This window comes from Pan paniscus, chromosome 2 (genome assembly GCF_029289425.2).
Source record: "Pan paniscus chromosome 2, NHGRI_mPanPan1-v2.0_pri, whole genome shotgun sequence".
In the NCBI taxonomy this organism is placed as follows: domain Eukaryota; kingdom Metazoa; phylum Chordata; class Mammalia; order Primates; family Hominidae; genus Pan; species Pan paniscus.
Window position 1 is genome coordinate 15,640,804 of NC_085926.1, and position 16,350 is coordinate 15,657,153.

Here is a 16,350-nt window from a genome sequence, read left to right on the forward strand (position 1 = left end):
TTCCCCTCAAACTGCATGTCTCACACACTTCACCACTGTACCTCACGTCCCCTTCCCCTCCATATTTAGAAAAATATTTCCAAGTAGCCAGTCAGGTCAGCTCAGATTGCGCAGTCTGACCCCAGCTCATGCGGGAGGGACACAGAGGTAGGGATTGCATTAAGGATATAAAAACTGCCTGGTCTCCTTTGTTCTTTGTGCTCTTGCAATCTTGATTGACTCAAGTGGCACCCTTCTGCAGAAGTAAATTGCCTTGCTGAGAAAACTTTTGCCTGAGTGCTGGTTTTACTTTGCGGCACTGAGCACTTATTCCTAGAGCATTTTTATATCCAACATAGAATATTTTATAAAACAAAAACAAAGACTCAATTTGTAATATGAATCCTCTCCCTCCGGGCTGGAGGCTAGCCACCCCCTCCCAACTCATTCATTTGTTTAATATGTTTAGATTTTCTTAATCAGTGTTGTGATTATCTATTGCTAAGTGCATAAGTGTCACTTCATTTCATTAAGTTCCACTAACTTAAGTTTCACTAAGTAAGTTCCACTTAGTTTCTAAGTTTCAACTATGAAACTTAATGGCTTGAACAGCCATTTTATTTTGCTCATGAATTTGGGAAGGACTCAATTATGCAGCCCACCTCTTTCTGGCCAGAGTGGTGGGGGATGGAGAACCCACTTCCAGGGTAGTTTCTCCACTCAGGTCCCTGGCACATTGACAGGGCAGCTGGAAGGCTCCTCTGGGCCTCTCCATGTGGCCTTTCAGCATGCTGGTCTGAGGATAGTCAGACTTCTAACAAGACATCTCAGGTTTCCCAGAGAGGGTATTATAAGAGACAGGAAGAGGAAGCTGCCAATTTCTTAAAGCTGTGGCCAGAAACAGGCACAGTGGCACTTCTGCCATATTCTATCAGTAAAGTTGCTACAGCACCCTTCTAGATTCAAGGAGAGGAAATACAGAGCCCACTCATCAGTGGGAGGAGTGTAAAAGAATTTGTGGCTATTTAAAGTCTACCTCAAAGTAGGCTGCTGTACTGATGTCAGTTTTTATTTATTGAGTGCTTAGCAGGCATAGTAGCTCCTTTAATCTTTCCAATAACTCTGTAAGATAGATATCTTTATTAATCCCATTTTACAGATGAAGAAACTGAGACACAGAGAGGCTGAACAACTGGCTCAATCCCCCCCAGAGCTGTATGTGAGCTAGGTTTTGAACATAAGCAGTTTGTACATGGGAAATTAATGAGCTAATTAGGCTATTTATTATCATAACTTCATGTAATTATTACAGCAATGGTAAGGCACATTACAAGCACTATGCAAGTAAGTAGCCTTTCCATATTCCAGGTAAGCACCCTTCTGGGGTGGGGATGGTCCCAGCTGCTTTTTTGCTGTGGGCTCAGAAGATTGTGCCTATGGGTGAGTGATGGACTGTTCGAGGGCACCTTCCACAGGAATCTTTGTCAGTTTCTCTAGGCATGAATCTTGCAAACAATATAAAAGTCTTCAAGCAACACTGAAAAAAAAAAAAAAAAGGAATACCAGAAACCCAAGATATAATAGGTTGACAAAACAGTTGGAGGGGGCCGGGCGTGGTGGCTCACCCCTGTAATCCCAGCACTTTGGGAGGCCGAGGTGGGTGGATCACTTGAGGTCAGGAGTTGGAGACCAGCCTGGCCAACGTGGTGAAAATCCATCTCTACTAAAAATACGAAAGTTAGCTGGGCATAGTGGTGCACACCTGTAATCCCAGCTCCTCGGGAGGCTGACGCAGGAGAATCATTTGAACCGGGGTGGTGGAGGTTGCATTGAGCCAAGATTGCACCACTGCACTCCAGCCTGAGGTGACAGAGTGAGACTCCATCTAAAAAAAAAAAAAAAAGAAAAAGAAAAAGAAAATGGAGGGAATTTCAGAGTTCAGAGAGAGAATACAAATTACACTGGTGCTCCTGTCCACAGTGTCCTATGGACAAGTTACAGATGGCACAGCTAACAAAGCCCTGTTCTGCGTGGAACATGTGTTTCAGCCCCCTGATGGCTATTACCTGGTTAGTGAGAGAATATCTCTTTCCAGCACCTGTTAATTGAGTGACGCCATGCTGCCCCACAGGAACAATGGAACGTTTGGGTGCCATGGAAATTAGTACCAAGGCAATCTTGCCAGGCACTCAGGTATAGCCTTTGTACATGTAGCCCACTTTTATCTTGCCCAAACTTCAGACCGATTTTTTTTTTAAACCGGATATTCAGAGTGAGTCAAACCCCTTTAATCCAAGATCCCCTAACAACACAGAGTGGAAGCTACCCTGCCCAATAGCAAGGCTGCTTGACACTTTGAGGAACTGAGCTCAGTCCTCCCAGGCAAGGCACACCTTCAATGCTACCTTATCCCTTTAGTTTTCCCTGACTCTTCTGGGAAAACGAACTGCTCTCCAATCTGTATTCAATGCATTCCTCTAGAATAGCTTATTGAGTACTTACTATGTCACTCCCTTTCTGCAGAATACTTTTGGGAATCAACTCATCTCATTTATACCAGAACCATGGAGTCTTCCCATTCACATTTGACAGAGTCGATGAAAACTCAGGAAGGTTATGTAACTTGCCAAAAATCACACAGGTTGTCCTGTCTGCCTCAAAAGTCCACAAATTTGACCACACAGCCCTGCTGCCTCCCACTGATCACAGGGGGCTGTATGTATCTGTCCCCATGTCCAGTTCCCCATCAGGTTGTAAACTCCATTAGGCCTGGGGCTGGTGCTGAGCAAGACTCCCAGGACCTAGTACATTCTCAGTAAATGCTTGAATCAAGTTTATAAAGGTTGAGGGCATCTCCAGGGCTCTATGGGCCCAAGAATCCTAACTCAAAATTAGTATATCTCACACACCTTCTACTCTAGGAAGCATAATGACCTAGGGTTCCTGGTGCAGTTTGAAATCCATTGCTGTGCTTATAATGAAGGTCGTGCTTCCACACGTGGCTTCTCATCCATGACTGAGTGTGGGGGGGATAATAAGGCAGATCCATACCTGGGAAGGGGGGCACTCTAGGTCAGTGGCTCACTTCAGTTCAAAGACTCCCAAGTGCTTTGCCAAATGTTCATTAGACACACATGGCAGGTAGGATGTTCCCACTCAACCTTTGATCTTAACCTCCTTCGCTGGGGTTAGACTTGCATTGTGGTTTGACAGCTTTCCAGCCACCCCTGGCTCCATCATCTCTATTTCCTTTCACATTTCACATCTCTATTTCCTTTTACTAGGCGCTTTCTCTAGTAAAATTCTTGCATGTTTAAAACTGTCTTGACATCTGCTTTTTGGAGGACCCAGACTAACAGAGTTAATATTTCAAATTTTTATCCGTTTCCTTATCATTAACGACTTCTATTCACTCTAAGATGACCATGTAGATTAGGGAACTGAATGTCAGAGCAGCAAATCCCTCTTTTCTAAGATGCCTTTCAGGAGTGTGTCCCACATACTAGGCAGTGTGCCAAGTCCGTTATATGCAGTCTTCCCTTCACTCTCCAGCAGTGCTGTGAGATCAGTAGGATGACTTTCCTAGTATCCTGTGATAGGTCATCCTACTGATGAGTGTCCTATCATTTCATAGATAGGACATCTGAGGTTCAGGGAGGTTAAATTATTTGCCCAAAGGTCACACAGCCAAAAAGTGACAGCGTTCAGATTCTAGACTGTTTATTATTTCATTTAATTCTTCCCATAAACCCAGTGGAAAATATAAGCAAGAATAAGAAAAGCGAACACTCACTGGACGCTTAGGTGTCAGGCACTTCCCATGTATTTTTTCATTTAATTCCTACCACAACCCCATGAGGGAGGTACTATGGTCCTCATTTCACAGACAAGAAAACTGTGGTGGGGAGAAGTTAGGAGATTTGCCCAGGGTCACCCAGCTAGGAAGTGGCAGAGCCAGAATTCCTGCTGGGACCAACTGGCTCCAAGAGCCCATGTGCTCCCTCCTTCTTGCCTCCCACCCGTGGCAATACTGTCCCAGCCATACGGAAAGGTGCTTTACCTTAGCTGCTATTCATGTGGTTTTCTTTGCATCCATTGCTACCCATGAAGGGAATTACAACTCAGGAAAACTGACCTTTTCCACTTCTGATTCGACTCCAGACACAGGTCTAGTCTTGTTTCAGAACCCTCTGCTTTTCATTTCATTTGAATCCATGTTAAAACACAATAGCCTACATATCCAATGTCTTACAATTGAACACTAAGAAGCCACCAAGGATCATATTTATTGTGTTTATATACAATGTGTTGACACAAATTTACAGCAAATAAAAAAGTTACAAACTGGACATATGACTCCATTTAAAAATGACTCATATTCATAGTTATAGATTTGGAAAATATAAAACCAATTTATGGGTTTATGATCTCTTAGTGGCAAGTTTACAGGTGGTTTTGTTTAAAGTATCATACAGAGTAACTTTGCTCTTCTAAAAATCCTCTGTTCTCTGCCTATTCCTTTCCTCCCTCATATCCCCTGGCAACCGCTGATCTTTTTACTGCCCCCATAGTTTTGCCTTTTCCAGCATGCCATATTAAATTCCCAGGAGTAGGATTGCTGGATCATATGGTTTAAGTATGTTTAGTTTTGTAAGAAACTACCAAAATGTTTTCCAAAGTGGCTGAGCCATTTTGCGTTCCCACCAGTAATGAATGAGTTCCTCCAAGCTGGGCATGGTGGGTCATGCCTGTAATCCCAGCACTTTGGGAGGCCAAGGAGGACAGATCACTTGAGGTCAGGAGTTCAAGACAAGCCTGGCCAACATGGTGAAACCCCGTCTCTACTAAAAACACAAAAATTAGCCGGGCGTGGTGGCGCATGCCTGTAATCCCAGCTACTCGGGAGGCTGAGGCAGGAGAATCACTTGAACCCAGGAGGTGGAGACTGCAGTGGGTTGAGATCATGCCACTGCACTCCAGGCTGGGCAACAGAGCTAGACTCTGTCTCAAAAAAAAAAAAAAAAAAAAGAAAGAAAGAAAGAAAGAAAGAAAAGAAAAAGAAAAAGAGCTCCTCCACATCCACACTAGCATTTGGTGTTGTCAGTGTTCTGAATTTCCACCATTCTAATTGGTGTGTTGTGGTATCTTATTTTGTTTCCCTGATGAGATGTGTGGAACATTTTTTCATATGCTTATTTGCCACCTGTATCTTCTTTGGTGAGATGCCTGTTAAGGTTTTTGGTCCAATTTTAAAAGTTGCTTGTGTTCTTATTTGTGAGTTTTAAGGGTTCTTTGTATATTTTGGATAATAGTTCTTTATCCGTCTTTTGCAATTTTTTCCTCCCAGTCTATGGCTTGCCTTTTCATTCTGTGACAGTGTCTCACAGAGCAGAAATTTAAAAATTGTAATGAAGTCTAGCTTATCATTTTTCATGGGTGGTGCCTTTGGTGTTATATCTAAAAAGTCATTGTGAAACCCGAGGTCAGGTAGATTTTCTCCTAAGAGTTTTATAGTTTTGCATTTTACATTTAGGTCTGTGATCCATTTTGTTAATTATTGGGAAGGATGTAAGATCTGTGTCTAGATTCACTTTTTGCATGTAGTTGTCTTAATTATTCCAGCACCATTTGTTGAAAATACTGTCTTCACTCTGTCACATTGCCTTTGCTCCTTTGTCAAAGATCAGTTAACTATATTTATGTGGGTCTATTTCTGGGTTATCTGTTCCACTGATCTGTCCATTCTTTGACCAATACCACACTGTCTTGATTACTGTAGTTTTATAGTATGGGTAGTGTAAGTTGGGTAGTGTAAGTCCTCTCATTTTATTCGTCTCCTTCAATATTGTGTTGGCTATTCTTGGCTTTTGCCTCTCCATATAAACTTTAAAATCAGTTTGTTGATACCCACAGAATAACTTGCTGGGATTTTAATTGAGATTGCACTGAATCTATAAAGTTGGCAAGAACTGACATCTTAAAAATAGTCTTTTTATTCATGAACGGACTATCTCTGCATTTATTTTTTCTTTGATTTCTACCAATAGAGTTTTGGAGTTTTCTTCATATAGACCTTATACATTTTTACAAGTTTTATCCCTAAGTACTTTGTATGTTGGGTACAAATGTAAATAGTATTGTGTTTTAAATGTCAAATTCACTGTTCACTGCTGGCATATGAGAAAGTAATTGATTTTTGTATATGAACCTTGTATCTTGCAATACTGGTATAATTACTTATTAGTTCCAACTTTTAAAATTCATTCTGATTTTCTACATAAATGATCATGTCATTTGTGAAAATGTTTTACTTCTTCCTTTCTAACCTGCATACTTTTTATTTCCTTTTCTTGTCTTATATTGCATTAGCTAAAACTTCCAGTATGATGTTGAAAAGCAGTGGTGAAGGGGGCCATCCATGTCTTGTTCCTGATCTTAGAGTGCAGTGGCATGATCATGGCTCACTGCAGCCATGACCACCTGTGCTCAAGCAATCCTCCCACCTCACCTGCCTGAGCAGCTGGAACTACAGGTGTGTGCCACCATGCCTGGCTAATTTTTGTATTTTTCGTAGATACAGGGTTTCATCATATTGCCCAGGCTGGAGTTTTTTTTTTTTTTTTTAATAGATGTTCTTTATCTAGCTGAGGAAGTTCCCATTTTCCTAGTTTACTGAGAATTTTTATCATGATTGTGTTGTATCTAGCTAGTATCTTGATTTGCTGAGAATTACTGCATCTATGTTCATGAGAAATATTGATTTTTTTTTTTTTTTTTTTTGAGACAGAGTTTCGCTCTTGTCATCCAGGCTGGAGTGCAATGGCGTGATCTTGGCTTACTGAAACCTCCACCTCCCGGGTTCAAGTGGTTCTCATGCCTCAGCCTCCCAAGTAGCTGGGATTATAGGCATGCACCGCCATGCCCGGCTAATTTTTATTATTATTAGAAACAGGGTTTCTCCATGTTGGTCAGGCTGGTCTCCAACTCCTGACCTCAGGTGATCCGCCCGCCTCGGCTTCCCAAAGTGCTGGGATTACAGGCGTGAGCCACCGCGCCTGGGTTACAGTCTTCTTATAATCTTTGGTTTTGAAATTGAGGTAATGCTGGCCTCCTTGACCGAGTTAGGATATATTCTTTCTGCTTCTCTCTCTGGAAAACACTGTAGAGAATTGGTATAATTTCACCCTGCGTGTTCAGTAGAATTCAGCAGTGAATCCATCTGGGTCTGGTGCTTTCTGTTTTGGAAGGTTATTATTGATTCCATTTCTCTAATAGATATAGGTCCATTCAGATATAGGCCTATTTCTTCTTGTGTACATTTTGGCAAATTGTCTTTTAAGATCCATCTAGGTTATCAAATTTGTTGGCATGAAGTTGTTCATGATATTCCTTTATTATCCTTTAAACATCTATGGGCTCTGCTCTGTATTGAAGTCTCTTCTCATTTCTGATATTGTGTCCTTTTTTCCCCCCCTTTAGCTTGGCTAGAGTTTTACTGATGTTATTAATCTTTAAAAAAAACCAAGTCTTGATTTTGTTGTTTCTCTACTGAAATATTTTTTCAATTTCATTGATTTCTACTCTTAATTCTTGTCTTCTGCTTACTTTGTATTTATTTTGCTTTTCTTTCTCTAGTTTCCTAAGGTGAACACATACATGATTGATTTTAGAACATTTCTTTTGAGACAGAGTTTCACTCTTCTTGCCCAGGCTGGAGTGCAATGGCGCGATCTCAGCTCACTGCAACCTCCACCTCCCAGGTTCAAGCAATTCTCCTGCTTCAGCCTCCCAAGTAGCTGGAATTACAGGTGCCTGCCACCACACCTGGCTAATTTTTGTATTTTTAGTAGAAACGGGGTTTTGCCATGTTGGCCAGGCTGGTCTCGATGTTCACTAGATCCAGCTGGTTGATGGTGTTAAGCACAACTATGTCCTTACTGATTTTCTGCCTGCTGGTTCTGTCCATTAGTGATAGAGGGGTGTTGAAGTCTCCAACTATGACAGTGGATTCATCTATTTCTCATTGCAGTTCTACCGGTTTTTGCCTCACATACTTTGATACTCTGTTGTTAAGTGCATTGGTCAAATAATGGAGAATGAGGTTTTGAAAGAGCTCTAGCTTTGTTTTGTTCCTTCTGGTGGCTGCTAGCCCACAGGAATGTGGGCTGTTAGTTTTCAGGGCTTCTACAGCTGAACAGTGAAAAAGGCAACTAATCCAAGTTAAAACATGACCAAGGCTGTTGGTCTTAGGTAGATTCAGTAGTTTTTCTTGAAACTAAATGCTCCTGAGATTGCTGACAGCCTTTAATTTTCAGACTTCTAAACAGTCGATTCTGAGAAATTTTGCCAGTTTTATCACGGCTCTTATGAAGAAGCTAATTTTCGGAGGTCATTCCTCTTGCCATTTTCACTGACATCATTTAGCAAAAGCTTTTTGACCATTTGGGCTTTAAAGATGAAAATTTATGTTGGCTTCCATGAAGGGATTAAAAAAAAGATGAAAATTTAATTTTTCTTAAGGGTAAAGAGAAAGAAATATAAGATTAAATTACTATTTTTTTTCAATGAAAACACATGGACACAAAGAGGGGAACAGACACTAGGGCCCACTTGAGGGTGAAAGGTGGCAAGAGGAAGATGTTCAAAAAACTACCTATTAGGTACGACGCCTATTACCTGGGTGATGAAATAATCTGTACATTAACCCCCCACGGCATGCAGTTTACCTATATAACAAACCTGCACATGTTCCCTTGATCATAAAATGTTTTAAAAAATTAGTTTCAAATTAAGGAAATATTTCTTTTCTAATTAAGCTAGTAGACAGGTATTTCAATTCTAAGATAGTAGACAAGTAAGAGTCATAGGGGAAAGGGGAATGAGACAACAAGGAAATGAGAAGTAACACAAAAAGAGGAATGAAGCAGAGAGATGGAGACATTTTTTAAGTGCTGGAGAGGGAGAGATGGAGAACTGATCTAGAAGGGAGAGCACTAGATATCAGCATTTTTTGTCTTAAAAGTAGTCACTAGCCAAGCTTTCCTATCTTCTTTCAGATTAGGTTGTGCTTTGAAAAGGATGAACACAGTTAACACACCAGAGAGGGGACTGGTGCTACATTCTTCTGGAGACTGAAGTAGGGAAGAGGTTGGTTTTCTACCTTTGAAAAAGGGCAGATCCACCAACCAACCAATCAGTAGCACTGCCAAGCAAGAACATTCCAACTCAAAATACATGTTTGTTGCCCAGTTTTATATCTGGACTACCCACACTGTAAGGGTACCACAAAAACAGAAGGAACAGGAATAAAGGAAAGGCTACCAAGCATTCCCATGGAAAAGTTGAAACAGCAACAAATCGGTTGGCATCACTTTGGCCTAACTGTGGAAATGGAACCCAAACTATACTCCCCAAAATGGCAGAGAATACTGCCCCATCCCACTGAGGTAGGGCGTGGCCACGATTTGTTATGGCCAGTGGAGTGTTGGCAGATGTGATGCACGCAGAAGGCACAAACCATACTTGTGTGGTTGGGCTTGCCTTCTTGTGCTTCTACCATCAGTGTGGAAACTTCTGTATAACTTTTCTACTTTAGCCCAGGCCCAAGAATGAACATAGATGGGAGCAACTGGAAGCACAACTCACAGCAGGTAGTAAAGCCCAGCCAGAGACCCAGCTTGAAGCAGTCACCCACACAAGCTGATGTCAGCCAATCTGCAGAGGCATGAGTAAGAGTGATTAAACAACTTAGATTTGGGGTGGTTAGGTGGCAACAGCAACTGAAATGTAAGAAGACATCATTCTTTTAGGATCCACTCCTGAGGGCAAACTATGTTACCTCCCCCTTTACTGCTGCATGCCAAGAGCCTAGCACAGTTCCTGGCACATAGCAGGTGTTCAATAAACACCTGTTGCAGTCAGATTTACATGTTTCTCCTAAAAATAATCTAGGAGAATAAAATGAGGGGAACTTACATAATTTAGTATTCAGTGTGTGTCTCAACTTCAAAATCAACAATTTCAACAAAGACCAGATTGCATGTCAGCAGTGATTAGTGGGTTAAGAGCACCGACAATGGACATGACTGCCTGGATTTGAATCTAGGCTTCACAAATTACCAGCCAGGTGACCTTGGGCAAACACTACTTCATCTCCCCCCCTTTCCTCATCTGTTAAATGGTGCTATAAATAGTACCTACCACGTACTAAATATAAATAGTACCTACCACAGTTGTGTGGGTTAAGAGATAATTTATTTCAAGTACTTACAACCTTGCCTGGTTGTAATAAATGCATGATAAATGCTGCATAGGCATTTTCTATTATTATTATTATTATTATTATTACCTGCATAAAGACCACTTTGAGAAAGGTTATTAAAGCCCTCTTCACCTGTTCCTCCCATCGCCTATTTATATCTACTTGTTCTCACTTCTATTATCTAATCTTGTACATGTTTCCAATTAGCTCTCTTGTATATTTTCATCATCTTTCTATGCTCAGGATTGCTAAGTGCCAATATCTACTCTATCCCAGAGCGCCCCTCCACCAACTCCACCAACCATTTAAAGAGCTGCTGATTTTGTTCTTTTCACATAGGGTATCATTTGCCCCCTTCTCCATCTGTTCAAATCTGATTCTCAATGTCCGCACCTAGTCTTCCATGACGCCTGTTCTGATCTTCCCTCCCAATGTGATCTTATTCTGTACCTTTTATCAATTAATCTCTACCTCAATTACAATTTTATTACTTTCTACTTATACCTTTCCACAATGAAATTAATTGTAAGCTCCTAAAGGACAAGATCACAATTTCTTGGTTTTCTGCCCATTCCCACTCCCAAGTATACAGCAGGCAAGCAGTATTTGTTGAATAAATATATTTGAAAATCCCATATAGATAGGTTCATTTAAGTCTAAAACAGCTTTGCTAAAAAGTCATTTTTTTATTAGAAAAGGAAAAAAAACTTGTCAATTCAATGCTAGACAGTTTAAGGGAAAAGAAGTTTGCATGTAAGAGACAGACACTTGATTTATTGCATTAAAAAACTTTATTTCTTTTAAAAGGTCCAATATAAGCCAAATTAACCCCAAAATTTACAGCTACACTTAGAGATCTCCTGAACTAAATGGCACTGTTTGAGATGAGTGTCTTGTTAAAGGAGGTCATTTGCTATTACCACCATTTCACCCAAAGTAGTTCTAGAGCAGAAGCTGGTATTATAATACACATCAGATATTTCAGATGTCATCTTTTATGTATAAGTTAAATAAAGCAAACAGGCTTTTCTACTCTGTGTGAGGATAAGAAACACTACAGAACAGGGCCTGAATGCTTTAGACATACAAGGTGTAACCATAAAGGAAATTTCTACGGTGCTGTGTTCATTCATTCAAGTAATTAATGTACTTATTCCAACAATACTGGCGTAGTTCAAATACCATTTGAGACAGTACTTTGGGGTTTCCCTTCATTGGGTGCAGACCAAAGGAAGTGGTTAAGCTGGGGGGCAGACTCTCACAGATGGATTACAAAAGTAATGAAATAGTTTTCTTAGTGGGGTGGCATTCGCAAGAACTACCTTAATGTTTTTGGTAACAGCATCATTTACATATAAGTGATGCAGGATAGAAGTTCTGGTGTATGTGATAAATTAAAAACAGCTTGTCACTTTATAGCTACACCTTGGATTTCATTAGATGTGGTAAATCTAATAGTGTGTCAAATGAGTCCTTCTGGAAATCACTTCAGCAGAGAAGTCAAACAGCCTGTAAAAGAGAAGACATGGCAGAATGTGCAAGATTCATCCTTCCAACATTCTCAGGGTTCTCTTGGAGGACAGACCCAGGCCCAAAGACAGAAGTTACCGGGAGGGAGGCTTCAACTCCATCTAAAGAAGACCTTTCTAACAGTTAGAGCTGCTCAACAACTGAATGGACTGCTTGGTGAGGTAGAGTCACTTGGAAGTGTTCAAGGTGGAAAGATCACCCTTGTAGAAGGGACTCCTGCATTTGTTAAGAGGTTAGAGACTGGATGAACCTCAGGTCTCTTTCAATTCTGAGATTCTAGAAAATTCCCTCAGGGAATTCAGAAGAGAATTCCTAAAAGGAAAGAGAAAGCACACATATGTATACTTTTAGAATCTGCTTGATTTTTTTTTTTCAAAAGGTACAATAGAAAATGTAGTCCACTGTCATTAAAATGCATATTCACCTTCCTACTACTAATAATTAGGAAGGGTTCATTATGACTTCCTTATATTATAAAGAAAAGATGGGGGATTAGATTTATAATTTCTGTAAATATTTTAGAAAAAATGCTTAAAATCTAGTAGTCAATGCCCTAGAAACTTTATAGATTTGTAGATAATATGCACAGATACAAATACATTATTCATTAAATACAACTCACATCTGTGTTTTATTATACTCTAAAATATACAGGAATCTTGATGTACTGAAAGAGTGCAAGTAAATACAGTATTCAAGCAGTCACTATTTCTATGTACATGCTCATTAATTCTTCAAAAAACCCACAAAATTATCAAATAGATCAAAATACTGTTCTGTGTTTTCACACTTTATATTCAGAAAAACCAGCTGATAATTTACAATGTCATAAAGTTTCCAGTTTCACAATACAAAAAGGATAAAATGAAATTGGGTATCATTTTGTTGCAATTTATAGAACTTTACCCATACCTGTAAGACCCTCAATGTATATGAAATCATTTTCACTGGGAAAGTGACAGTTACAGTAAAAGCAGAACCACACAAATCTTTATTTAAAAGCCGAAATATCAGCCTTCTCTCTCTCTTTTGCTATTTGAAAGGTAGTCTTCAATTTGGCAGGCAACTGCTTCTCTCTCCAAATAGTAACAGGTTACAAACATGCTACTTTAAATATGAATAGGACCTAAGGCTTTAGTATTTTAAATCTTGCCCAATTCAGAAATGCCTTTCAAGAGACTTTAGTGATGTTTAATTTATGAACAACAAGGAATTATTTTCCTTTTGATTATTCACTTTTTCAAAACTCATAGATCAGAATAAACAAAAAATCCCCCAACCCATGGTGGGGACACAAAAGTAACATAAGTGACTAAGGTGTGCCATTCAAAGTAGAGAGGTTGAAGACTCCATGCCCCAGGACCACTTAGCTGCAATAGGGTGAAATAGTCTACTTTTTGATTTCATGAATTTTTTTCTAGGAAATTCTTTACATTTTCAAACAAAAATAGTACTATTTTAAACCCAAACCATTCAAAACAGGGCAACAGCCTGACCCCAATCCATCTCAATGTCTATGTCACAAGTATTTTCACCCGTATTGCACCCAGTCAGCTGGTTTTTAATTCTAATAGTATAAAAATTGGAAATTTGAAATAGTTCTGTAAAAGAAAAAAATGTAAAAATACATCTGCTTTCTCTCATGGTTTAATACAGCATTGGAAGGCTTTCAGATGTTTTCTTAAAAAAACAAAAACAAAAAAAAACCCAAAAAAACTCAACATTTAAAACCAAATCTCAGCTTCATTTCCAGAAATATTGCAGTTTGGTTTAGGTAATGTTTCATTTAATCTACTCCAGTTTCCACAAAATGGCATTTTATTAAAAAAACCTTTCAGTTATTTGGTCCTTTTGCAATTTGCTGTGCACATAATGCCTACTGTACCAAACTTTTATTGCCTTTAAATTTAGTTGTAATTTTATTGATAAAATTTAAATCTAGTGTCTTTATTTCTTCTGTTACAATAGTGTTGCTTGTGTAAGCAGGTTAGAGTGCACAGTGTCCCCAATTGTTCCTGGCACTGCAAAACCAAATTAAACAATTCCACAAAGAATTCTGACATCAATGTGTTTTCCTCAGTCAGGTCTATTTCAAGATTCTAGAAGTTCCTTTTGTAAAACTTGCCTTTAAAACTCTTCCTCCTAATGTCATCAGATCTCTTAACATTGGCTCACTGTGCGATCTTTCCTCTTAGGTTGAATTTCTACGTGAATATCGAAGTGCCTTTTTCCTGAAAAAGCACAGTTTGAAGCTTTACTGTGAGAACTCCCTCCTCCTCAGCCTCTCAGTAGGTCTCAGAATCGGAGTCGTTGAGCTCATCCACGTCAGTGTATAAGTACTCCTGTTCCCCTCCAATGTTATTGAAACTGCAATAGGAGCTAGGTTCATTCCTCATGATGGGCAAAGCTTCAAAGCTGACTGTTTTTGAGGTGTTGGTATAACGGTTAATGGCATTGAATGTTAAGGATGATAAAGGACTACTTGATGAGACAGGCATCATGGTGGCCAAAATGAGAGCCAGGCAATCAGCCACATCCTTATTGGGAGCACAGGCCAAAGCTGGGGTATAGCCTAGAATTAAAGATAAAATTTAAAAATTAAGCATCCTGAGATGTATTTCACCAAAGACAAGGAAATAAGCCTAAAGTACTTCAACTTTAGACATATTTTACATTACTTAGCTTATAATAAATTGCTGTAACCAGCATGATTCGCAAGTTTCTAATAAGTAGAAAAAGAATAGCCATAGAAACCTAGGGTGGAAGGGGACGTTAGACTAGACAACAGAAGAGGAAGCAGGCCCAGAGAAGAATGATTCCCCAAGGTCTCACAACTTATCCGTATCCATCTGAATTCACAGAAAAAACTGGGCTAGAATAAGAAAAACACCACATATCAGTGAATATTCTTTCAGGATGGTAAGCAGAGATTTACTGTTAATTTGCAGTTATATCAGTGTCAAGATAAGAAAAAATAAAAAAATTTAATTTGTAGTTATGTAAGGAAACTTTTTGATGCTAAGAAATCTTAAATGTGTACAGCTTCATGAATCAGCCACAGGGCAGGTGCTCAAAAGATATGTGTTGAATGAATGACACTTAGTTGTCAATTTAACTTTTCTCTTGGGGTCACAGTCTCTTGAAGAAAAACAGTAGACAAACTAAGCAGATGAACTTTAAAAACTACTAAATCAAAACAAATATTTCCTTTGTAAATATTCCCTTTTTTTAAGCGGAAGACAACTGACCTTAGTCGTAAGTTACCACAAAGTGTCAACACAGCAAACCAAGGAGGAAACATTTGGTACCTCAGTTGGTACAAGACTCAGTCTTGAGGACGGAGCGGGAGAGAAGTGATAATAGTGTGATGCCAAGCTTCAATTATACCATATGGAACTTTAAGAGTTTTATCACATAACATACATTTGTATAACCACCATACAGATTAAGAAAGAGAACATTACCAGCATACCAGAAGCCTCCATATATCCTCTACCCAGTCGTTACACCTTTCTTCTTCCACAATGGTAACTACTATCCTGACTTATGGGGTAGTAATTTCCTTGCTTTCAACTTGGAGTCATAAACACTATAGTTTTTTGGTTTTTTTTTGAGACAGAGTCTTGCTCGGTCACCCAAGCTGAAGTTCAGTGGTGCAAACTTGGCTCACTGCAACCTTTGCCTCCTGGGTTCAAGTGATTCACCTGCCTCAGCCTCCTGAGTAGCTGGGATTACATGTGTGTGCCACCATGACCAGCTAATTTTTTATATTTTTAGTAGAGATGGGATTTCGCTATGTTGGCCAGGATGGTCTCAAACTCCTGGCCTCAAGTGATCTGCCTGCCTCGGCCTCCCAAATGCTGGGATTACAGATGTGAACCACCTTACCCAGCCTACAGTTTAGAGTTTTAAAAAAATATAAATGGAATCATATAGTATGTATTATTTCATATCTGGCATTTTTGTGTAGCATTATATGAGATTTATCAATGTTGTATGTAACTGTAGTTGGTTCATTTTCATTGTTATACAGTATTTCATTGTGTGATTATACTATGGTTTAGTTATACATTTCAACTACTGGGCATCTGGTTGCTTCCAGTTCTCCCACATATTTTCATCTATGCTATATTGGCCTTGATAAAAAAAGGATTTTTTTTTTTTTTTGGAGACAGGGTCTTGTTCTGTCACCCAGGCTGGAGTGCAGTATAATGATCATGCTCACTGCACCCTCAACCTCTGGGCTCAAGTGATCCTCCCACCTCAGCCCCCTGACTAGCTCTGACTATAGGCACATGCCATGCCTGGCTAATTTTTAAATTTTTTTGTAGATCCAGGGTCTCGCTTTGTTCCCCAGGCTGGTCTCAAACTGCTGGCTTTAAGTGATCTTCCCGCCTCTGCCTCCCAAAGTGCTGGGATTATAGGAGTAAGCCACTGTGCCCAGCCACAAAAAGCAATTTTTTCCCCCTTTGTAAAGTTCCCATTTTGTCAAGGGTCAAAGAGAACAACTGATGTCCTTCCAAGTTTGGCAGCAGTGGCTGAAGGCTGTCCGTATTTTTAATTAAATTTTATTTGTCCAA

At 39.6% G+C, this 16,350-nt stretch overlaps 2 protein-coding genes across 16 annotated transcripts in view; one reads left to right on the plus strand and one right to left on the minus strand.

The window, feature by feature from the left end:
- The window catches only part of BTD (biotinidase), a 133,567-nt gene that overhangs the window by 54,529 nt on the left and 62,688 nt on the right, over positions 1–16,350 (plus strand). The window lies entirely within an intron of this gene.
- ANKRD28 (ankyrin repeat domain 28) overlaps positions 11,013–16,350 on the minus strand; it is a 194,099-nt gene continuing 188,761 nt past the window's right edge. For 12 of the 15 annotated variants that reach the window (XM_063602197.1, XM_063602196.1, XM_008951669.6 and 9 more), the window contains one exon: positions 11,013–14,342. In XM_063602197.1, the coding sequence (XP_063458267.1) occupies positions 14,056–14,342 (287 nt within the window). In that variant the 3' untranslated portion in view covers positions 11,013–14,055. The remainder of the gene's footprint in view (positions 14,343–16,350) is intronic. The other 3 variants (XR_010111399.1, XR_008624705.3, XR_008955355.2) reach the window with 1 other exon arrangement.